This window comes from Diceros bicornis, chromosome 5 (assembly GCF_020826845.1).
Source record: "Diceros bicornis minor isolate mBicDic1 chromosome 5, mDicBic1.mat.cur, whole genome shotgun sequence".
NCBI lineage: Eukaryota > Metazoa > Chordata > Mammalia > Perissodactyla > Rhinocerotidae > Diceros > Diceros bicornis.
In genome coordinates, this window is record NC_080744.1 from 39,582,744 (window position 1) to 39,607,962 (window position 25,219).

General features: G+C 45.3%; 1 protein-coding gene across 1 annotated transcript in view; it reads right to left on the reverse strand.

Annotated features, from left to right (window-relative positions):
- EHD4 (EH domain containing 4) overlaps window positions 1-25,219 on the reverse strand; it is a 74,571-nt gene that overhangs the window by 16,388 nt on the left and 32,964 nt on the right. The window contains exon 4 of the mRNA XM_058541330.1: window positions 1,798-2,210. Within this exon, the coding sequence (XP_058397313.1) occupies window positions 1,798-2,210 (413 nt within the window). The remainder of the gene's footprint in view (window positions 1-1,797; window positions 2,211-25,219) is intronic.

The following is a 25,219-nucleotide window of genomic DNA, read 5'->3' on the forward strand; positions in this document are numbered from 1 at the left end:
GAAGGTTAAGTTCAGCTGTATCAGCTGGAGACGAGAAAGGCCACATGCCTAAGGGGTCCCTAAGTGGGCAAAACCAGACGACCTGCTACTAGGCATTAGGCCCAGGACAAGTGGGAGAGGGAAATCACTTCTGGAAAGCCGCAGATACGTGGATTTACAAACTGGTTAACACAACTGCCTTGCAGAACTGGACAAAAGTGGCTGTAGTTCCGGAAAGGAAGTGGCTTGTCCCAGGCAGAAAGGATAAAGAGCAATGACTCACAGGGGCGCCGGCGACTGCAGATTAGCTGAGCGATACGGGAGGGATGCATAAGCACGCACTGGGATGGAAGTTGAGGAGAGAGGGAAAGAGCAGATGGAGGTGTTATCTACGGGGCCGCGGCAGCCGGGGAGGCGTTTCTTTGGACCTAGGAGAGACTCTGCTGTGTGGGCACGTGGACATGAAGACAGAGGCTGTGGAGGAGCAATGAGGAGGTGTTGGAAGGCTGGTCACCTGCCCGGCGGTCACCCTCAGTGAAGCCTTCCCTGTCTCTCCCGGCCAGGCCCCCTCAGAGCACAGTGTCCACACCCCAATCAGCACACAGCTCGACATTCTGTAACAGGGGGTTCAGCACCCCCTCCTCCCCCAGACCAGGCTCCCCAGCCTTGGCCCAGGATGCTGAGCAACTGTTGGCTGAATGAGGCCAAGTGGTGGTGGACCCCAGAAGGCTGGCCCACTGGGCCCCCAGGCCAGACCACAAGCTGCTCACTGTACAGCAAGAGGATGTGGGAGGGGACATGAGTTCTTTGCCACCAGCAGACGAAGGGGAAGTGAGCTGACCTTGCTTCCTGACCAGGGTACTGGTGGATGTGAAGAGGCAGGCCTGTGGACTAGTTTTAGCTGAAGTGACAAGGCTGAAGCAGAAGGCTGGAATGAGAGCCAGGAGGGCTATCTTTTAGTCCTAGCCTTGTCACTCATAGATTAGGTGACCCTGGAGAAATCACTTATCTTGTCCTTGTAAAATTAGGGAGTCAGGATCTTGGCTGATCACGAGAATCGCCTGGGGAACTTTCCACACACAGACACACACACGTGCATGAGCATGTGTACACAGGACATTCCCCCACACACCCGAATCAGCAGCTTTGCGGCAGGGCCTGGGAACTTATGTTGTTTAAAGCTGGGTACTTCTGATGATCCCTGGGACTAGATAAACTCTGGGGGCACTTCCAGCATTAGAGGAATATGATTTTATGAAATGTACACATAGTTTTTAAAGGACTGTTTTTTCTATACTTTTTCTTAGAGGAGGCACATGCTTTTCTCTCTTCAGAGACGTGACAGAATGGACAAGACTACTCAAGGGTGGTCAGCAGACGAACCCCTGGCCCCTGTTGGGCACACTCCTTGGGTGGCTGAAAGACTCAGCTATGCGGTGGGGGAGCCGGGAGCCACAGCGGGCGGGATCACAGGCCACAACCCAGAATGTGGATGTGGTGCAACCTCAATGAGAACACTGGGCGGGAAGGTTGAGCCAGTCTTCCTCCCAGGGCTCCTCTGGGTCCAGGCAGTGACACTGGGTTCTATGTATTAGGTACAGAGTGACTAGTGGTGGCATCTCAGTACCCTACTAGTCCCACCAACACCATCTCTCTCCTGTTCGGCTGGTCCTATCTCAAGGCTCTCTTCTTAACCTATTCCACACTGCGCTCACTAAGGTTCCTGGAATGGAGCCTCCTCACCCGCACTTTCCCTTAGAGGAGAGAGTGGGAATGTCCCCTGTCCCAGGCTGCCGCTCAGAGTGTCTCCTGGCTTACCTTGGCCAGCCTCGCTCGCTTGATGAGGTCGTTGAGTTTGCGCACCGCTGCCTTCTGGGGAAGGCTCTGGATGTCCCTGAAGAGGTCCTGGGCCTCGGCCTCGAAGAGCCGGCGGTTGTCAGTGTTCTGCAGGGGCTGCGCCCAGAAGGAGCCGATGTAGACGCGCAGCACCTCGGGTGTGTTGATGACCTTGCCCAGAGACCACATGAGGGCCCCATAGACTCGCATCAGCTGCTGCGTGTCCACTTGGTCGGCCTTGTTCAGCACCACGCGGATCTTGTCGTCCTGGCCCCGGAAGGCCTTGATGGCCTCCGAGAACTCATCCGAGATGTCCAGTTTGTGGGCATCGAAGAGCAAGATGATCCTGTCGACCCGCTCAGCGAACCACTGCAGGACCTGGCAGAAATCATACCCTAGGTGGAGAAAGGAGCACGTCAGTGCCGCCGGCTGCTGGGGAGATGCGTTTATCAGGAGGGCTCAGGGATCATCTGCTTCTCCAGCAGCTGCCAGGGAGACAGCCCCGTCTCCACGCTGGAGGCAGTGGAGTCCTCATGACCTGAAAATCATTTTAAATGGGGCCTCCCTGGGCTGGATGCATCGAGTTAATGCTGGGATCCCGGGAGCCCTTCCACGGGAAGAAATAGGGAATAAAAAGGGGCTCAAGGTCACTCTGATGGGGCAGTGCTCACTTCCATATCTGTAATTTCATTTAGTCCTCATGAGTCTCTTATTATTTCACCTAGTACAGTCCTTTGGGTCAACGGGAAAATTGATCAAGCTCTCTGTAAAACCACAGGCCATGGGTCAACAGCTCTTACTTCTGTCCAAGTGTCACTTTCTGAAAGTACCAGAGATGGAGAAGGAAGAAAACCTGGAGGCTTCTCAGAGTCCCATACGTGTCCAGTAAGCACAATGAAAGAATAATCGCCTTCTCTTAACCCAAGATTTTAAGAGTGTTAAGGGGGTCAAAGGTTGGTCTGGCTGAAATTGTGACCAACATTTATCATTTGGACTATTTATATCTTAAGTGTGTTGTAAATATTTAAAACATGTCTCACAGCCATTCTGTCAAACGGTCTCTTGCCAATTTCTTTTTTAAAATGGCTAGGCCCACAACAAATTGTTTAGTTCACTTTGGCCACGAACCAATAGGCTCCCAATTGTGCAGCTAAATAAACACACGTCTCAGCCTGTGGTCAGGACTTTCAGGCATTTCCCCAGGGAGGCAGAGTCCACGAAGAGCAAACAAGAAGAGGTCAGTCCCACAAGGTTTATTTTTAATCTCAGTCTGATTAGCTGTGGAATAGAGTCTCAGGGCCGCCCAATGAGAGCCAAGACAGCACCTCTCCTGACTCCTGCTTAGTGCTCGAGCCTCGTTTTTCAGATTTTGAAAACTTCCAAACACATATAAAAGTCTAGAGAATAATATAACAAATGCTGATACACCCACCTCGTAACTTTAATAAACTTTGACACTTGGCCTTTTTTGCTTCAGACACTTTAAAACATTTAAGTCTAGTCTATTTATATAACAAAATGTCATAGAGCAGTGAGGATGAACTAGATTTTCACTCATCAATACAGGAAAATCTCCGAAAAACTGGTGAGTAAAAAATCAGTGTCAAAGGGGTATGTACAGTATGATAACATTCACATAAAATGTTAAAAAACAAAGCAATACTCAACAGCCTATGGATACAGACTATACAAATACAAAAACGTTAACACCAGTTCTGGATATTGGTTGACCCTGGGGATAGGGGGCGGGAGGGGGCGGGAGGGGTCTAACGTGGCTGAGAAAGCGTCTAGAGGAGGATGAGCTATTAGGCAAAAATAAGCGGGTCCGTGGACTAAAGTTTCCATGAATTTGAAGAACAGGTGTAAGGAGAATAGCTGAACAAGCAAACTGGATTCAGACACATTTTAAATAAAGACAATAAGACGTTCAGAAGCGCTGAAGTGCCCGTGTACACCTCCCCAAGCCCTTCCTCAACCTCTTCCCTGGAGGAAACCACTACCCCGAATGTGGGACTTATCTTCCCCACGCATGTGCAGACACCTCCAGATCACGCTTCTCACTTCTCTGTTCTCTCTCACTGGAGCACACCCCGATTCCCCGGGGACGAGGAGGACAAAGGTAGTTCTCGGAACGTGGGCCAGAGTTTATTTTCATTGCTGTCAGCAGCCAGTTTAGAACAGAGGGAAATCAAAGACCTATTGAACAGGTCACATACTGGTGTGTAAAGATTCAGAGTCAAGACTTCACTCCGAGTTCTGGCCCTGCAAGGCCAGAACAAACTGCCTCCCAAGGTAATAGTCACTGGTTCCGTCATTCGAGACTGACTTGTGCACCAGAAGCCCCAGATGCCGGGCAGAAGATCCTCAGCAGATGAACACTGGCGCTGTTCCCTGGGAGCTGCGGAGATGCTTTGGAACCACGCACCAGGCAGACCTGCATGTGAACTTGCTCCTCCAGTAGGGATGATCCGCTTATCACTCTGACTCAGCTCTCTCGCACCTGCTCTCCTTTGTGATCAAAATCAGGTAACTGAAGGTTCAGAAACAGATTAAAGAAAATGCTGTGTCCGGGGTGCATACTGGAGTGAACACGAGTTGTATTTTGCTGAACACCCTTCCTGTTGGGGTGGGGGAGAGGGCCCTTGTGGGCCAAAAAAAAAGCTGAAGCTGTGGCAGACCATCCCTTGCTCTACTCGTTAGCAGGTTGAGGTACAGACAGGTGGTCTAGAATCAGACAGTCATCTCCTTCCACCAGAGTAGGGTACTGAATCTTGAGGGAATGATGTAAAGACACAGGAGAAATGAGAATTTATTCATGGTGGAAGTGACCGAGTTGAGAGTCCAGTGGTGGTGGCTTCCTAACCTAGTTCTTGAGCCTAGTTCTCTAACCTTCCCATTAATTCTGTGAACAATCTGATCTTTTGAAAAATTCCTTTTCTGCTTAAGTTAGCCAGAATCAGCTTCTTTGTTTTGCTACCAAGAACCACGATTGGTAAATAATTATTTTCCACATTTAAATATTTCTGAATTTTGCATGCTTCTTACAATTAGTGCCAAAAGAAACTTGCCACCCACATAATTGTCACCACCGGTACATGTGCAAATTCAGCCATGCAGATGTGCATCTCTTCCTCCGAGGGCCACTTGGGTTGAGTGGTTGGCCTTGATAGCATCACATGTGTTTAAACTTTAACTTAAATTTGGTTCTTAATAGTTATTTTAAGTGTCTTTTTATTTTTTATTTATTTTTATTTTTTATTATTTTTTTTGTGTGTGAGGAAGATCAGCCCTGAGCTAACATCTGCCAATCTTCCTCTTTTTGCTGAGGAAGACCGGCCCTGGGCTAACATCCATGCCCATCCTCCTCCACTTTACATGGGACGCCACCGCAGCGTGGCTTGACAAGCGGTGCGTTGGTGCGCGCCGGGGATCTGAACCCCGGGCCACTGCAGTGGAGTGAGAGCACTTAACCGCTACGCCACCAGGCCGGCCCCTTAAGTATCTTTTTAAAAGACTTCATTCCAATGCTTCAGTTCAAGAAAAAGCTACTGGGAACAGAGCTGCCAGGTATAGATAAGTGAAGCCATTACTCATCACTGGAGGAATGGCCACATGTCCATATTTTCTTGTTTTAAATAACAATGAGAGCTTGATAAGGTTTAAGAAGTGCAGGTAGGTAGAATTGTGTTCGTCAATTGCTTATCACACATCAGGTAAAGCAATCAGAGGTGAAGAAATCTCCAGGTGTCTCAGAAGAAAGCAAAATTATCAAAGTGGGGAGAGGTTGGCCTGCTCAATTTCTGCCCAACACACAGTTTTTATTATTATTATTCAGTGGCATTAAGTACATTCACACTGCTGTGCAACCATCACTGCCATCCATCTCCAGAACACTTTTCTTCTTCCCAAACTGAAAGTCTACCCATGAAACACTAACTCTCCATTCTCCCCTCCCCCCAGTCAATTGCAACCACTATTCTATTTGTCTCTATGAATGTGACTACTCTAGGAACCTCATATAAATGGAATCATACAGTATTTGTCTTTTTGCTACGGGCTTACTTTACGTAGCATAATGTCCTCAAAGTTCATCCATGTTGCAGCATGTGTCACAGTTTCCTTCCTTTTCAAGGCTGAATAGGTCTGCTCAATTCTTACATCTTGAAGGACTCAGGCACCAAACACCCATCTACCAAAAAGTTCCAGCTGATGTTTAAGAAATGATTTAATTTAGTGATACATTATTTAGTCTGCCTGCTGAAGGAAAACAGTGATTCAGGAGGACCTAGAGACCACTGATTCTCAAAGCCTGGTCTTGCATCAGAATCAAACACAGGGTTTATTGAAATTTAGACTCACAGGCCCCTCATCACCATTTCCTCATCTACAAAATGGGGCTAATAATAGTATCCACATAGCTCATGGGGCTGCTGAGTTAATACAGGTGAAGCATTTACTATCATCTAGGCACCTAGAATGCTCTCCAAAATGTTATCTACCCGTTATGTCAAAAATCTTTGTATCCAGTCCCTGGTGCACGGTGGGGGTGCAATAAATGTTTGTTGAAGGATGCTTGACTGGGGCCAAGTGCAGTCTGCAGCCATGGAAAGAAACAAATTAATTAGGGTAAAGGGAATAATGCAATGATGTTTGAGCCAAGCGAGAGAATAAGTGCTCAGAAAATAGTGAATGGAAGATACCGACCCAGCAGAGAACCGTTCATATTATATAAATAGAGCTAGTGGACTCACAAAGGCCAGAGGCCTTTCTTTTCCTGCTTGTGAAACAGATGGAGTTCTACCAGTTTGTCTTAAAGAACTTGGGTTACTCCTAAAACAAAGTTATGATTCTAGTCAGAGAATCCTCCCTGGTCTGGGAGAGTCCTATGCACACCCATGCTGGCTGGGAGAACTCAGGGCATACGCTGCACTCAGCAGGAGGAGAGTAATGAATTTTCTGTTGCAGAGGGTGTTCAGGTCCCTATTAACAAGAGAGTTCAGCCACACTATGCAAAGTAGGTCCGTGATAGTACTACCACTCAAAACAAGGTTTAAAACTAGCAGCCCTCAGGCTGAATGTGGCCCTCGGCGGCTGTTTTGTGTGGCCTCCATAGTGTCTTTAAATTCTGAGCTGACTGTCTTTGGTCTGGACACACACTGCCAGTTCTTATAGACCACCCAGTCCATGCACGTATCCAGCACCTGGTGCCCACTTCTGAGCAGAAACACTAGAGCTCTGACTCAGCCTTTGAGACCAAACTCTGTCCTCTGAGAAGCTGCCTCCAGCTCTCCTGGTCTCCTGCAGGGGTCTCATAGCCCGCAGAGAACTGTACCGTGTGAGTTCACAGGTGTCCCCCTGACTGGGCCGTGAACCTTGGAGGACAGGGGTCCTTCTGACCCTGCTCTCTCCAGCTCCAGAATAGTTCTCACCGAGCTTCTGTGGCTTGGATTTGGTTCCTGGGCATAGAACCACACCACTCGTCTGTCAGTAGCCATGCTGTGGTTGTGGCTCTCATAGAAGAACTAGAAGGACTTAGAACTGGAATATACAACCATGTACTGGGGCTTTGGGGAGAGAAATAAAAAAGAGAGGAAGATTGGCAATAGATGTTAGCTCAGGGCAAATCTTTCCCAGCAAAAAGACAAAAAGAAGAAAGGCCACAAAGACAGCCAAAAAAAAAGACAGGAGTCTCAGTAAACGCTTCCTGAAGGACCGAATGTTTTCTGTGGAAAACGTGTTCAAAATTTCCAGACCTGGCTTTAACAATCTTTGGCATACATCTCATGGAATTTGGAAGTACACTAAACATCTTGGAATTTAACAATACATTTCAAATACAAAAGTCAAAAATGGATTAATTAATAATTATCAAGTGCCTAGGATGTGCTTGGAACTGTCGCTGAGAGACATACTTCCATAAAACAAAGGCTGCTAGCTTTCTCCATAACAGCCTCATGCTGGAAACAAACCAGCTGTCCCTCACCAGGCGAATGGATACACTGTGGTACATCTACACAGTGGACTACTACTCAGCAAGGAAGGGAACAAGCTACTGACACATGCAGCCACACAAGGGAGTCTTAGAACATGCTAAGTGAGAGAAGTCAGACGCTAAAAGGCACATATTGTACGATTCCATTTATATTAAATTCTAGAACAGGCAAAGCTAAGCTACAGTGACAGAGAGCAGACCAGTGGTTGCCTCTGGCTGAGGGTGAGGCTGCAACTGACTGCAAAGTGGCCTGAACAAAGAAGGAACTTCTCAGGGTGACAGAAAGCTTCTGTTTCTTGATGATGGTGGTGGTTATAAGAGTGTGCAAATTTGTCAAAACTCCTCAAGCCGTACAATTAAAATGAGTGCATTATTATATGCTATACTTCAATAAAATTGACTTAAAAAGTAAAAAAATAAGTAAATAAGAAAGAAAAAAGGAAAGAAAGAAAGGGAGAAGAAAGAAAAATCCCGAGGCCGCTAAACTTGTTTAATGATATACATCTCTACCAGCTGCTGTGTGGACCAGGAAGCTGAAATCTGTTCATCACGGGGACTATGTAAGGAATCAGGCTGTTTACAGAGTTGGATTTAGCTGAAGCAGGAGCCCTACCCTTTAGTTGAAATCAGTCTTGGCCAAAGAGGTTAACGTAAAATTTGGCTCATCCACAGGAACTTTGAGAGTTGTATAATTTCACGAGCATCCTGACTTCTGGATAAAAGGTGATAAAAGAGCCTCTCATGGTGACGATCAGGAACGAGAATGCTCTGAGTTTACGGGAGTCGGTTCCAGCCAGGCAGAATGCACCACGGCCTGGGGCACATACAGAGCTGGGCGTGTGTGTGTGCACTCACGTGAGCACGCATGTGAGTGTATTGTATGTATGTATGTTTGAGTGTGTGTGGAGGGCACAGGAATCAATATAATAATAGAACTGTCCTCATGATGCTCAATATATTTTTAAAATTTATTCATTCAATTATAGACATTTCAACTCTATAAGACCTTCCAATGGAACTTTTATTAGTCTGGAACAAAACAGAGATGTAACCAGTCCAACTGTTTAAAAATATAGTTTCCATCTTTGCAGAAGGACCCAAAAGCTATATAACTTTGCGAGCTGGGAAGGAGAATTTGTCCTGTGGAGGATCCCAGCTTGGCATTCCTGGCTCCATGTTGTGAGAACAGAGGGAGGGGGCAGGAAGGAAGGGGCCCTTTCTATCCCATCAGCGGCTTCCGCCACAGCCCTGTGGAAACCGTGGTCTCCATCCCGGCCAAAGCGACCCACCAGGAAATGGCATTTGAGGTTAGAACAGTGGCCTCCTGTTTCAGGTAAATACAGGGGTGGGGGGCCCTGAGGAAGCAAATTTGGCAGACTGTTCTTAATAGAACAACAGAAAAAAATGCTTAAGTTTCTTCCCAGAGCCAAGCTTCTAATTACATGAGTTTTAAACAAGATGTGTGTCAATAAAAGGATGCAAGATAATGGAGGCCAGCCAGAGCTGAGGTCAGCTTCTCCCACGCCCCAGCCCATTCTCGGGGTGGGCAAGGCCACTGGCCCAGTGGACATGGCACAAGACTCTGCTCTGACCTCTCCTCTTTGGTGGGGCCCTGGTCTGCCCCTCCCGGAGCTAGTGCCTCCCATTCCACGCCAGGGCATTCATAGCCCTACCCAGCACTTCCTGTGTTGGTTGGTTTGTTTAACACCGGCCTCTCTCCCCAAGTCCCCTAGGTGCCATGTCCATCTATGTGTCCCTCCACCACCTAGTCAATTGTCCAGCACAGACCGTCCAGAAAGGCATTGACAGAGCGTTGGCAGTGCCCCTTAACAGCACTTCTTGTCCCCAGGCTCCTTCCTTTCCGATCCAGCCCTCAAATGATTCCTACCCCTTCTTAGAACTCAGAGAGAATCTCCAAACTGTGAGTGTCCTCATTACTTCTAGAACAAATGTTTACAGAACAAACACTCCATGACTAGCCCCCACCTTACTTCTCCAGCCTTTTCTCATAGTTCTTACTAAACCCTCCCCTCCCTACCCCAGACACCACACTGGGCTCTTTGCTCTTCCCAGAAAGCATCCTGCATTTTTCTGCCTCTGTGCCTTTGCCCAAACTTTTCCTTCTGCCTGCAATGCCCTTCCCTCTTCTCCAGCTCCAACTAACCATCCCTCTGGCCACTTCCCTCCAGGAGGCCTTCCTCACCCACAGGGAACTGAACCTCCCTGCCTTCCGAGAGCATCTGTTCTCTGCCACAACCCATCCGCTAGACTAGACTACAAGCAGCCCAAGAGCAGGGCCAAGTCTTAATCACATTGGGAACCCAAAGGCTCAGCGCAGAATGTGTTACACTATCTCAGTCAAGTTCCCTGTGGTGTATTCTTATAGCACCAATGATTTTTCTCTCATAGCACTTATAGTCTGTAATGATCTATTTATTTGGTGATAATAAGACAGAAATTTTATGAGGGCAGAGACTCCACCTCTCCTTCCATTCACCACTGGACACCTGGGATCTACTACTGAATACAGTAGGTGTTCAATAAATTCTGTTTATTCCTCAAAAAATTAAAAATAGAACTACCATATGACCTGGCAATCCCACTTCTGGGTATTTATCCAAAAGAATTTATTTATTTATTTATTTTATTTTTTATTTTTGTGAGGAAGATCGGCCCTGAGCTAACATCTGCCAATCCTTCTCTCTTTTTTTTTTTTTTTGCTGAGGAAGACTGGCCCTGGGCAAACATCCATGCCCAACTTCCTCTACTTTATATGGGATGCCGCCACAGTATGGCTCGACAAGCGGTGTGTCAGTGCACGCCTGGGATCTGAACCGGCGAACCCTGGGCCGCTGCAGCAGAGCGTGCGCACTTAATCGTTTGCGCCACTGGGCCGGCCCCCCCAAAAGAATTTAAACCGGGATCTTGAAGAGGTATCAGCACTCCCATGTTCACTGCAGCACTATTCACAATAGCCAAGATGTGGAAACAACGTAAGTGTTCATCGGCAGATGAATGGATAAAGAAAATGTGGCGTAAAAAGTATCTAAATTACCTATTTTGACAGCCGGCAGCTTTTGCTTTTGCAGACTTGTCCCAAGTCTGTTATCTTCTATTGCTGCTGAAGTCACAAAGGAATTTTTCATGGCTCGACCATGAGATACATTTTGGTCCTAATTTTGCTTGACCTTGCTGATCATCTGATTCCTCCGAAGACCTCTTAGCCCTCTCTACTGCACAGCTGTGGGAAGTTTCACATATGAGAAAGAGGCCTACTCTTTAAATTACAGAATCTAAAATAAATAAAGATTTTATTTTAAAAATGTGGTGCATATATATAACGGAATATTATTCAGCCTTAGAAAAGATGGAAATTGTGCAATATGCAACATGGATAAAGCTTGAAGACATGATGCTAAGTGAAATAAGCCAGTCACAAAAGGGCAGATACTCCATGATTCCACTTACACGAGGAATCTGAAAGAGCCACCCTCACAGAATCACAGAGGGGAACGATGGTTGCCGGGGGCTGGGGGCAGGTGGAAACGGGGAGTTACCTACCAAGGGGCACAAAGTTTCAGTTATGCAAGAAGACTAAGCTCCAGACATCTGCTGGACACCGTCGTGCCTGTAGTTAAATACCGTATTATATGCTCAAAAAGTTGTTAAGAAGGTAGATCTCATGTTGTGCCCTTATCAAAATAAAATAAAATAAAATAATAAAATAAAATAAAACAAAATAAAATAAAATGAATTTGGTTTAATAGACTTGCACAAGAAGTGTAACTGATTTTTAGCAAGTTAGAGGGTTTAGTTGCTTCAATAGAGCTGTGAGTTTCTAAGAAAAGAGCTATTACTAATTACAGGAAGTACAAATCATCTCAAAATAAACATCAAAAATCTGGGATGGCTCAGGTATTAAATATATTTTTTCAAAAATAGTCACTTCAGTTAACAATAACAACTACTTAAACATGTGCAAGGAGTCCTTGTATTGTTTCCAGGCTGAGTTTACTTTGCAACTGGAAAAGGCTGTTTCTGAAAATGTTATCGGAGTCAGGTGCAGAATGATAGCTAAAAATAAATAATTGTAGCAAATATTTACTGAGTCCTCTCAACATTCCTACCCTGCTTGGAGAGCTTTATATCAGTATAATCTCCTGTAACACTCAGGATAACCCCATGAGGCAGGTACTATTATTATCCTCATTGTACAGGTGGGACTACAGAGACTCAAAGAGGTTAAATAACTTACCCAAGGTCATGCAGCTATTTCCCAGGAGAGGCAGGAATCAAACCCAGGGACTCTGATCCCAGACCCTGTGCTTTTATCCACTGCACTGTACCATAGGTACACCAAGAGGGTGGGATTAGAGGTGATTTTTATTTTCTTCTTTTCGATCTAAAAAAATTTTCTAAGTGTTCTACATGGATATATATTATTTTTGTAGTAAGAAAAAAAACATGTAAAACATTATTGGTCCATATGGGAGGACGTTCCTGTTCTTTTATACTGGTGTTTACAGCTAGGGTCTGGATTTCTGGCGCTTTCTAGCCTATCGCTCCCTCAAGAAACCCTGAGGGTGAAGCAGTATCTTGGCCACTACACAGCCCCCTGGGGCACAAGTCAGCCCCCAATCTGTGCTTGCCAGGGCAGTGGGAACACACTGGTGTGGAAATGAGTCAGACGCTCGGCTCCTGTCGCCCCCCAACCTCCCCCCTCTCTAGCTGGCTTCCTATTCCTCTGAGCTGACCCGACAGACAGTGGGGGAGGGGTGGGGTGGGGGTGAGGGGGGTCCAGGCTCCTGCTGGGTGTGGGGAGGGGCTGATACTAACCCCTTCCCAGATATCCAACAAGGCTGCCCAGAGAAGACAAACACTGCGGCCTCCATACCTGCACAGGTGTCCTGAATTCACCTCCTTTTGTGGAGGTTCAATGTGTGTGCACCTCGACGTTTTCAGTGGGTAACAGTCACCTGTTGGAGAATGTAATTGGCTACAAGAAAATCCCTGCCATTCTCGAGTTCCCTGCCTCACTCCGCCTGGCCTGAAGGGGGTTTGACCACTGAATGTACCACAATTTACATAAAACCAAGGACCGAAACTGTCCTGGGATGGGCTTGGTGTTGTTTATCCTCTATCTCCTCTCCCCACTCCTTTGCCCTTTGGAATTTAGTCCAAGACTCTGTGAATTAATTTTTCTGTGCCTGTTTCCTCCTAAAATAAACAAGCTAACCTCCAGGCCTGTCTCTCCTTCCTCTGGGGAATGTTGTGAAGATAACGATGGGGCAGATAGGGGCCACGTGACCCCGAGGGCCCCTCGTATCACGGTGTCACACCACACCACGGATGGGGAACAGAGAAAGGCTTTTCTTGAACAGTTAGATGGATGAACACTGCTGTGGCTTCTGGTTACATAACCAAGTAAAAGGGAAAATTGGGTTTCATTTCTCACTTTCCATCTCAGATTAAAAATTAGGTTAAGAAGCAGGTCTGAGCCCTAGAAAAAGATAGCAACATTACAAGACATTCTAGGCTCTTTGCGGGAGAGAGAAGTTGGTGAAAATCTATCGAGAAAAACCTACATGTCCTGGAACCTGGTTCAGCCATTTCACTTTGCTGGGCCTCAGTTTCTACATCTATCAGATGTGTCAGATGATCAATAAGGATTCTTTCCAGATCTTAAATTAAAGTTATATATAGTGGTTCTGAATATTAAGCTTTTCTGAAATAAAAAGTCAAATTCTCAGGAAAATCAATTTAGTGTCTGCATATAGATATCAACTAGTTACAATACCAGAATAAGAATGTAAAACTGATAGCTACAGGCATACTCAATGACTAACTCTAAATGATACAGTTAACAAGTAACAAGTTTCATTTTATTATATGTGTGCCACTGGACTCATGTGCCATAGCATTGTGGGCGGATCTGAAGGTCCTTGCCTGTTTCCACAGGGCTAGTTAGTTGCCCTGCAAGTTTAATTTACTTGTCATCGAATTCCAAACAACTCTAGGCTGAAAGAAATCACCAGCAGAAAAGTCACAGTATTTGAGACCTTCAAGGATGCTTAAAAGATCATCAGATTCAACCTTCTAATATTATAATTGATAGAATGCAGGAATCAAGTGTTATGCACATGGAAATTGCCCATTCCTCACTTTCAAGTGGGCTTTGTGTACCTCAGGCAAGAAAGCCTCATACAATACATCTATAAATCAGTCAGTGTGTACTTGTATCAGATTTTCTTGAGGCAAAATGCCAGTGGTATACAGACTCCAGCCAAGTGTGATGAGGCCACCTTGACAATGCATCTTGTCATTTTGTGGTTCAGAAGGGCAAAAAGACAATGTTTCTTCGAGCCACATTTTCTAAGGAGAAATGTTAAACCAAGACGACGACAACTTTGGGATCAACAAAGGGCTTGCGAGCAACTTCTGAGCCTGAAGACCCCGCCCTGCCCTTTTCCTCCTTTTAAACATTCCTGGCATTGCATGAGTGTGCTGTGAGCCTCTGGACAACAGCCAGTCATGAAGACCAGCTCCAGCAACTAAGTTATCAGCTAACTCACTCCTAAAGCCAAACTGTTACTCAGAGATAGTTACTTCCCAGGTTTACGTCACAGATGGAAACACAGATCAAATCAATGGGGATCATGGGAGTCCACATTTGGCTCTTTATTAAAAAGAATGACTCATTTTATTAAATAAAAGTCCATGTAGTTACCAACCGTATTTCAAAATGATCAAATACCTCCAGAAATGAAATACTTTGTAAAGATTTTTAAATATATGAAAAGATGCTCATTATCACCCAAAGCAATCTACAGAGTCAATGTATTCCCTATCCAAATCCTAATGTTTTTTGCGGAAATAGAAAAACCCATCCTAAAATTCACATGGAATCTCAAGGGACTCAGAATAGCCAAAACAATCCTACAAAAGAAGAAAACTGGAGGACTCACACTTCCTGATTTCAAAACTTACTACAAAGCTACAAAGCTAATAATGGGATATGAAAATTAGAATTATAATGACATGCCATTCGCTTATCCGATAATGTAAAGATAAAGAAAAAAAATCGGGAATGCCCTGAGTTGGGGAGCATGTGTGTGTCGTTGGCGGGAATGTAAATAGGTCCATCTTCCGGACAGGGTATTTGGGCGTCAGCTAACACAGTAAGAAGACCACAGCAACTTTTTTTTTTTTTTTTTTTGTGAGGAAGATCAGCCCTGAGCTAACATCCATGCTGATCCTCCTCTTTTTGCTGAGGAAGACCGGCTCTGAGCTAACATCTATTGCCAACCCTCCTCCCTTTTTTTCCCCGAAGCCCCAGTAGATAGTTGTATGTCATAGTTGCACATCCTTCTAGTTGCTGTATGTGGGACGGGGCCTCCGTATGGCGGGAGAAGTGGTGTGTCGGTGCGCGCCCGGGATCCGAACCTGGGCCGCCAGTAGTGGAGCGTGCGCACTTAACCGCTATGCCACGGGGCCGGGCCCACAGCAACTTTTGATTCAGCAATTCCACTACTAGGAGTGTATCTTCTAGTTATATTTGCACAGTACTGTGCACACTGTACATGCTTGCACTGTACGTGCAAAACCGTCTATATTCATTGTGGCACTGTTGGTAACAGCAAAAGATGAGAAGCAGCCTGAAATGTCACCCATCAAAAGGGTACCAGCTACTAATTTTGACACATCTATACGATGGTACAACAAGGAGGCACCTCTAAAGTCCTGACATGGACGCTCTCCAAGATTTACTGCTAAGTGGAAAACTCTTGGTGCAGACCATGTGCAGAGGACCCTCCCACTCTGGGAGGAACCCCAAGAGACTGCTGACAGCGTTTGTTCTGGGAGAGGAACCGGGGGACGTGGGTGGGACAGACGCTCTTCAGTAACTTTTCGTAACTTGAATTTTTCGTCCCAAGGATGCACACACTTCACAGAACAGAGGCACTCCTGACGAGCCCTGGAGGAGGCGAGATGCGGCATAAATGGTCTGACTTGTGCTCTGCATTGTGATTTGGATTCAAACAGGAGGTGGTTTTGAGAAAGTGACTAAAAAAATCCAGGCGAATTGGAGGTTTCTTGAGGAAAGCATGTCACGGCACATGTGAGAAATATCCCCAGATACCAGAAAGAGGATTATGGCAAAAATTGGAAAAGTGACAAGAGTGGGGGCCCTGGGCCACAGGAGAATACCTCCTCTGGATCGTCCTCTTCTGCAGGTTCCCCTGCCTGCATGCCTTGCTGCACTCTCCTGGCACTCTTTCCATAGCTCCACTGTCCAGTCCAAATATTTCCTTTACCCCTCTCCTGCCTTTTCTGGGTCCCTGGAAGAGCAAGGTCCTTGTCGGTCTGAGTCCCAGGACTCGGCCGCCATCGGCTGTCCTGGGGGACCTCTGGAGCACTTGGCTGAGCTGACCCTGTGATCCTGGTCAGTCTATTCTGGGACCACCCCAGTTCCATGAAATGAGCAAAGACCACCATCGCCACCAGTTATTCAACACGACTCTATGCCAAATGGTTTACACATGCTATGTCACTTTTTCTTCACACAACTCTGGGAGGGAGAATTGCCTCATTTTATAAAAGTGTAAACTGAGGCTCAGAGGGTCCCACGGTGAAGTGGGGGTGCCAGGATTTGAGCTGACGTCAGCCTCCTCCAGGACCCACAGCGAGCCTGCTTGCACCTCCCCACCTCCCTCTCTGCTCCCCTGGAAAACAAAGACCTCCTGAAAGTGCTACTACTCTCAGCGTATTCCTACACCCACTCGAGAGGCCTCCCCGCCAGGCACCGTGCATGAAACCCACCCCGTCCACACCTCGGGGCCTCTCCCTCTGCACGCTTCATAGCTCATGTCTATGGAGCACTTCGGTATTTGCACTGATTATTCAGAACCTCACAAGATCCACCTCTGTGAGGGAAAGTACTTTTCTTCCCATTTTATGCAAGAGGAAACTGAGGCTCACAGAGGTGGAATAACTCACCCAGGTCACCCAACTGGTAAGTGGAAGAGTCAGGGAAATGGAAAAATGTCTCCGGCCAGTGTTTCTTGGCACTACACTGCTCCTCTCCCGCCTAGAATCCTGCACTGTCTATCACTCCCACCCTCCAGTCTGGGGGTCCCCTGCTGGGGCACAGAGATTAGCGGGGAGAGGGCTTTTGCCACACACAGCAATAGGGATGGAGGCTGTACAACAAGCACATTATAGCATTATAGCAGCAATGTTATTAAACATTTGAAAATGTAAATGAGAACTCTTTTTAACTTCTCTCTATTTTTCTTTAGAGGTTCCTAAAAATCCTAACTCCCAAAGAAGTCTAGAATGGTTTGGAGGTGCTCCTACATGGAGTGAAGGCACAGGCAGGGGACAGCAGCATCAGGCCAGGACATCCTGTCAGACGCCCATGAGGCTGATGTAATAGCGGTCACCTGGTCACCCGGTCACCAGGGTGGGGCAAAGTTACCTCTGCTCCCTTTCAAAACCCTCACCTGGGAGGACGTCGGTTAGCCACAGAGCCCAGCTCAGTGCTGGGCCGTCCCTCACCTCACTCAAAACCTCCCCGCCCCCCTCGCTTACATCCTCCATCCTGTCCTGCCAGAGGGCAGCATCCACCCTGGTGAGACCGAGAGGGGGGACACAGCTCAAGTCTGTTTTGGTAGGTTTTCGAAGTTTGTGATTGTCTTTTCTTTCACTTGGTTTGGGGGTGGCAGAGTGCATAGGAAGGGGGCAGGCTCAGTGCTACTCCAGATTCCTCAAAGTGGGGACCTCTTCCATCAGAACCGCGTGCTTGAGGCCAGGAAGCAGTGTATCAACTCCTTCCCCGGAGCCTGAGAATCACTGCTCTGGGCTTGACCAAATCATTCACAGAGGCATTGACTCCAAGGCAGAGGGGGAGTGGAGGGGAGAGGGTGACCTGAGAACGAGTACCACAGAAGAAGACATGACAGTGACAGCCTGGTGTCAAGGGAAGGGAAAACAAACCAACCAAATGAACCCATAGAAACTGAGCAGCAGACCCAGGGCGGTTCTGTTACTGGCCAGTACGAGAATACCCGGATGTTCATAGCGATAATTCTGGGTAATCTAGGGAAGGTTAAAAGAGATCATCCTTCAGTGGCTTCCTGTTCCTCTCAGAATAAAATCTACGTGTCCCTTCCCCAGTGGATGCTCCAGGAAGGCAGCGACAGGGTCTATCTAGTGCTGTTACACACGATATGCACCTCAGAAAGGGACCAGGAGGCACCCAGCTGAGTGTGGGGCATGGCAGCCATTCAGTGTAAGAAAACCTCTTCCCCTTCCCACTATCCTTTAAATGAGAATGAAGGGCTGCGTGTACCATCTTTTCCAAAGATTACCATCAAACATCTCTAAAGGAAAAAACCCCAGGAGGTCTGGTGTTTGTAGGGGAAAAGCGTCAATTACATGGAAACTTGCCCCACATAGTATCCTACCCCCCCACCCTGCTGTGCTGCCTTCTGTGTGTGTGTGTGTGTGTGTGTGTGTGTGTGTGTGTGTGTGAGAGAGAGAGAGAGAGAGAGAGAGAGAGAGATTGACTGACTGACTGACTGACTGACTGACTGGCAGGGGTGTTTCCCTGGTTTGTGTCCTTGTCTCTTGTGGTTAACAGCAGGTGCTCTGGAACCAGGCTGTCTGGTTTGAATGCCACTCAGCCACTGTTAGCTGCTTTGGTTATCAGTCACCTTAAAACTTAGTGGCTTAAACAACAATTTAATATTTTCTCCAGTCTGAGAGTTGACTGGACTCAGTTGGGTAGTTCTTGATTGGGGTCTGTCATGAACTGACAGATGGCAGTTGGGGCTGGAACCACCTGAAGGCTCAGCTGAGCTGGTTGTCCACTTCTTCACTCACATCTCAGTTGGGCTAGCTACAACAGCCAGAGGCTGTGCGAGACTCTTGGCCTCTCTGTGTGACTAGCTTTGGCTTCCCTCACAGTTTGCTAGTCTCAGGGTTGAACTTTCTAGATGGCAGTTGGCCTCCCAAGAACAAACATGCCAAGAGATCCAGGTAGAACCTTCAGGGCTTCTTATGACTTAGACTTGGGAAATCATGAAGCATCACTCCTGCTGAATTCTACTGATCAAAAAATGAGTCAAAAGGCCATCCCAGATTCAAGGGGAGGAGACTGCAGCAAAGCATGAATACCGGGAGGGGCAGTTCATGGCGGTGGGGGTGGTGGGAGGAGAAGGCATCTTTTGAGATGAGCTACCACACTTGCTATAGGACTGTGGGTGAACTACTTAACCTCTTTGTGCTTGAGTCTTCTCTCCTATAAAATGGGATAATAGTTCCTATTTCAGAGCTTTTGTGAGGAGCAAATGAATTAATAATATATGGAAAGCATTTAACAATGCACTGTGTAAGTAGTCATTATTATCATTACTCAAAAGAGTAAGGAGCAAACCTTTTCTCTGATTAATCTCTGTAACCCAATGTCTATGCAATGTTTTATGATCATGAGCTGCTCTATATGGAAAGTAAGAGAAGTACTCTTCTCTCCACACAAAAAAATTTTTCATTTAAAAGTCCAGGTAAGTTTAAAGTTTGGGTAGACACAGTCATTTCTCATGATCAAGTATGCATTTAAAATATTAACAAAAACTAAAAATAGCTGCCAGGGCTTGGCGAATGCCCTTCTGAGTCACGGTGATGACGCACTCACATCAGGGGCAGAAGCAGCAACACTTGTGGTGTGGAATTTCCCATGGCACCAGCGGAAAAGGAGCCATGAATGTGTTTGTCAGCTAACTTCCCCAAAACAAAAAGAAATCAGGATTTCCTGCTGGAGGCCCAAGAAGTAAGTGATGTCCAGGGCCTCACAAGCCAACCTCAGACTGGCCTTAGTCCAGGCCAGAAAACAGGATCTGCCGACAAATCATCGGTGGTTGGCTCCAGCCCCGGGGAATGCATGCTCTTCTGTTGCTGCCAAATTCAAACAAAGCTCAGAAACAAGTCACTGAGCTCAAACCCTAAGTATAAAAATGGCTTCATGATCTAAACCTGTGGATGTATGTTCTATTCTACAGAATTGTCTATCAAGTCATCCTCTTCCTCACAACTCTCAGTACTCCAAGCAGCCTTCAGGACAAACCCCAAATACCCATGTTCCAGCCATGCACACAACTCCCATTCCTCCAAAGGGCTCTGAGCTCACGCATCTTCCCCTGTTCTTTCATGCACTCTATCTGGCGTCTCAGAGAGAATAGAATAGTAAGGGCAGCCGTGGTTATCTTTCCCTTGACTACGCACCAGACAGGTGCTGTGGTAAAAGCTTCACATCATCATCTCAGTTGATCCTCACCCCATCCTCTAGGCCCTGACCTCACCCCTTTACCTGGAGGCTCTGATCAAGAAGAGCTGCTTCGAAAGGTCAGACATATAGATCAATAAAATAGAATTGAGAGTCCAGAAATAAGCCTTCACATTTACAGCCAATTGGTTTTTAACAAGGGTGCCAAGACGACTGAATGGGGAAAGTACTGTCTTTTCAACAAATGGTGCTAGGACAACTGGATATACACATGCAAAAGAATCAAGTTGGACCCCAACTTCATACCATATACAAAAATTAACTTAAAATGTGTCAATGACCTAAAAGTAAATGCTAAAACTATAAACCTCTTAGATAAAAATTTAAGAGTAAATTTTCATGAGCTTGGGGTAAGCCAAAAGCATAAGTAACAAAAATTAAAATAAATAAATTAGACTTCATTAAAATTAAAAACTTTTGTGCTTCAGACTATACCATAAAGTGAAATAACAACCCAGAAAACAAGACAAAATATTTGCAAATCATATATTTGACTAGTATATAGGATATATAAAGAATGTTAAAACTCAACAATAAAAAGACAAATAATCCAATTAAAAAATCGACAAAGGACCTGCATACACATTTCTCCAAAGAAGATATATAAGTGGCCAAGAAAGCACATGAAAAGATGCTCAACATCATTAGCCATCAGAGAAATGCAAATTGAAACCACAATGAAATACTACTTCATACCTACAAGGATGGCTCTAATCAAAACGACAGTGTTGGTGAGGATGTAGAGAAATTGGAACCCTCATATACTGCTAGTGGAAATGTAAAAGGATGCAGTCACTTTGGAAAATAGTCTGTCAGTTCCTCAAAACATTAAATAGTGAGCTACCTTATGATCCAGCAATTCTGCTTCTAGGCATACACCCCAAAGAATTGAAAACATATGTTTCCACAAAAACTCGTACATGAATGATCATAGCAGCATTATTCAAAATAGCGAAAAAAGTGGAAACAACTCAAATGTCCATCAACTGATAAATAAATAAAACGTGGTATATCCATACAATGGAATGTCATTCAACCATAAAAAGGAATGAAGTACTGATGTCTGCTACAACAGGGATGAACCTTGAAAACACTATGCTAAGGGAAAGAAGCCAGACACAAACGCCACACATTGCATGATTCCATTTATACGAAATGTCCAGAATAGGCAAATCCATAGAGACAGAAAGTAGATTAGTGGTTGCCAGGGTTTGGGGTGGGGGAGAATGGGTAGTGATTCTAATGAGTACAAGGTTTCTTTTTGGGGTGATGAAAATGTTCTAAAATTGATTGTGGTGATGGTTGCACAACTCTGTAAATATACAAAAAAATCCTACTGACTTGTTAAAAAAGAGGGAAAGAGAGAATGCAAATCCAAAAAAAAAAAAAGGAGGAAGAAGAAGAGTCCTTCTCTTAGCAGCTTCATTGACGACCTGTCTCCCACTCCCTGCTAGGGGCTGGGGGGCCCCCTGCTCACTGCACTTCTTGATCAGAAATCCTGTAACGTACACGGTCAGAGTGGCTTGTTTGCAGGTCCATCCACCCCAACTGAGTATGAGCACTCTGGCCAGGGCCCGTGTCTCACTCATTTTGAGTCCTGGCATCCGGGACAGTGCTTGGCACCCAGTAGATAATCAGTATAAATGTGTGTTGAATGAATCATCTCTCACATGCCCCTAATATTATCCATTACTTTTTATACTATCACTTCTAAAACAGAGGAATGCCAAAAAGATCATACACACAAATACACAAAATACCTATTATTCAAAAATTCTTTTTCCATCAAATATTTTTTAAATTGGATGATCAATTTGAGTGTTATCTCTTTTTTACTTCCAGAGGGACATATGATTTCAAAATTTAAAAGCTAATTATCAATAAAATGACTGAGATATGTGGAAAAAAGGTAGAGACACTTATCCAAAAATAGCATATTCAGTCCCTGAACAACAAACTCAATGTTTCAAATAACTTGACAAAAATTTCCCCTACTCTGTGAGGCAGATGACTTTAAGAGGCAAGAAACCAATACAAACCAATATAAGGGCTGATTAAACTCAGCCTTTGAAAACTCTTTGGCCTTCAACAATAAAGAAAACAATAATACGACAAGATGATGAAGGTAGTAATAACAGCTACCATTTACTGAGCACTTACTATGTGCTAGGCTGAGCATCATTTTCTGCTTTCTGTGTATGAACACAGCTATGGCAACATTATGCAATAGGTACTGTTATTACCTTCATTTTATAGAGATTATCAACTCTTCCAAGGCCACATGGTTGGTAAATGGCTGAGCTGAATTGGAACCCAGAAGTACAATTCTGTTGTCCATGTGCTTCCCACTATACTACGTAGGACAGCTTCAGGGACTGCAATCCCTTGACTGAGCAATCCCTTGACAAGGAAAGAAATTTGTTTTACTCTGGGTTTACAGACTGATTAGTGTCGATTATAGAAAAGATCTCAGAAAAAAACATGAATATGCAGGAATTGAAATCTATGTGTGAATACCTGATACTTACATGTCTATTATTTTATATATCCTTTATATATCAGGTGGGAAATAGCTGAGTGGTCAGCCAAAACCTGCAAAACCTTGACTGGCCCCACTCTGCGAATCCACTCCTTCTGAGCCTTTAGCCACAGGCTTCCCCACCTTCCGAGTGTGGCCATCCCCCCTCACCCCTTCTCGTTGAACTCAAAGTCCTATCGGTTTCCTTCCTGGCACTCGTCACTGTTTACAATGATTTTATTTATTTGTTTACCTACTTTTCTTGTCTGACTCTCCCACCAGAATGTAAATTCCATAAGGCCAGTGACCATGTCTATCTTTTTTGCCTAGTGTTTGTTGAATGAATGATAACTCTCTACTTAGGTGACATCTTTCTTTCAGAACAATTTGGTGCATCAGTGATTGGCTGGATGACCACACCAGACTGTAGCAACTCCAGAGCAGGGGTGGTACCTTGTTCATCTTTATACTCGCTGTTCCTAGCTTGTACCTGGCACACAGGAGCTCAGTACATCACAATAGAAGTTGTTCATTAATGAATTACTGTCAACCTGCAGAGCAGTCTCTATTGGTGTGCCTCAAGTCTCTGCCTTGGGCCCTGTCCACTCAACTTCTGGATCTAAGGGTGAAGGTTTAAGGGCATGCTGATGAAGCCTGGGGATGCCTCAAAGCTGAGAGGAGCCACAGTGGACAGGGAGAGGAGCTAAGAAAGCTTGAACTGTCATTACGACAAAACCCAAGAAACAAAACAAAAAAATCAAGACACCCTGTACCAACCATAGGATGGGGCGTTGGGGACAGGAACAGCACCTATAATAAGGACTATGCGTCCAGTGAGCTCAGGTGACCACAGTCTGTGGTGCAGTCCTGAGCTGTATCTGTTATTATGTGGTGACCAGATCTCAGGGCTATGAGAGAGGGGATAGTGTTGCCTCACAACCTCATCTCTTTATTGAATTATTATTTCTAGTCTTATTTATAATACTACCCAAGTAAGGCCCGAATTTCCTTGTTCCAGGGGTACCTGGCAGGCATAAGCAGGCCCCTCTCAGAAACTCTTCATGAAGTCCAGCGCTCACACCTACAGCCTTGGGCTGTGCATCCACCTCTGGGACAGCTCCACCTGCCACCACTGCCCCTGGGAGCTGCTGGCCTCTTAAGTCTCTTTAGCTCTCTCAGTGCTCCTTAGCACAGTGTTTGCTGCTATGAACCTGGCTCACATCTTGCTCCAAGCCTTCTCGTTCTTTCAGGGGAAGAGATTCATTCTTCTCGAGTACGTGTGTGTTTTCCCCTCTAATCCTTCTTGTTCCCAAGGCCCGACAGGGGAAGTCATTCTCATCTGGACATCTCTAAATGTTCTCTCTCTTTTCTTGGGCAGGCTTCAAAATCTGGTCTTTTGTCTTTCAAGTTCAAGAAACGTGTCAAGTAGATGTGTTTGTACTTCCCTGATTACAGTTTGTTTTCATCGTCTCGACTTTTTCTGTGCCTTTATTAATGACAGGTTGGATTCCATGCCCTCTTTCCCGAGTCTGTTAATTCTTCTGTGATATTATGTTTGGGCCCCTCAGCTGGGTTGGCAGATCCCTGAAACCACCTGTTCACAGGTAGTTGTCAGTATTCAGACGTCTTTATATTCTTGAGGGCTCTCCTCAACGTTGCCCAATCAGGAGGACCTAAGAATGTCTGTATGTAAATGTTTAAAACATTCATCAATGATTTTGAAGCTAATGTTATTGTCTGTTATGTTATTTGAAGTGTAGCTAGATCCCTTCTGTCTCATGCATTGCTATTATTTATTGCTTTTACTAACAGGACATTTTCTGCCCTTTTATTTTTCACTATCTTCTCAGTTCTACTCATTGACTTTTAGTAAGAAGGGCTTATGGAGAGAAGGGCTCAAACATCAGAAGACGACACCCTCAGACTTTCATTTGATAAGCTGTTGGTCCTGGGAGAATAGGTAGATCTGGAAAATTCAGATCAAGAGTTTTTTTCTTCTTGGTTTACTCAAATTTTTAAAGGGGAAAAATGGTACTATTTTTTGTTAGCAAAGTCAAGTCTGTTGAAGGCTACACAAAGCCTCATACTCTCAGGAAACCACAGGAATAATTATTTGCTGTTAAAACAGCACCTTCCAAATGCTTATGTGCTAAATAGATGGACAAGTACACAAGCTGCCACATTAGAATTTTTCACAGTGTTCTCCTGTCACACAGGGACATTACGATTGGAGCCAGAACCCAGAGGTCTGTACCAAGTAGTCGGGAACATACTTGCGTTCATGCTGAATCCAGAAATAAATCCTAGATGATGTTTAGGTTCAGCAAGAAAGGAATAGTATTTTAGGGAACAAACAGTCCAGGAGTCAGAATAATAAGAGACTGGAAATGAAAATAAGGATGTGTGGATAAGTGTGCTCTTTTCTCATCACGTAGAGTCAAAAATCTGGATGCCGTCCTTGGGGCCAAGGATGTTCTCAAGCATGATCCAAGTCAGATTCCACCCACCCACTTCAGGAAAATAATTTAGACAATCTTAAGAATCCCAACAT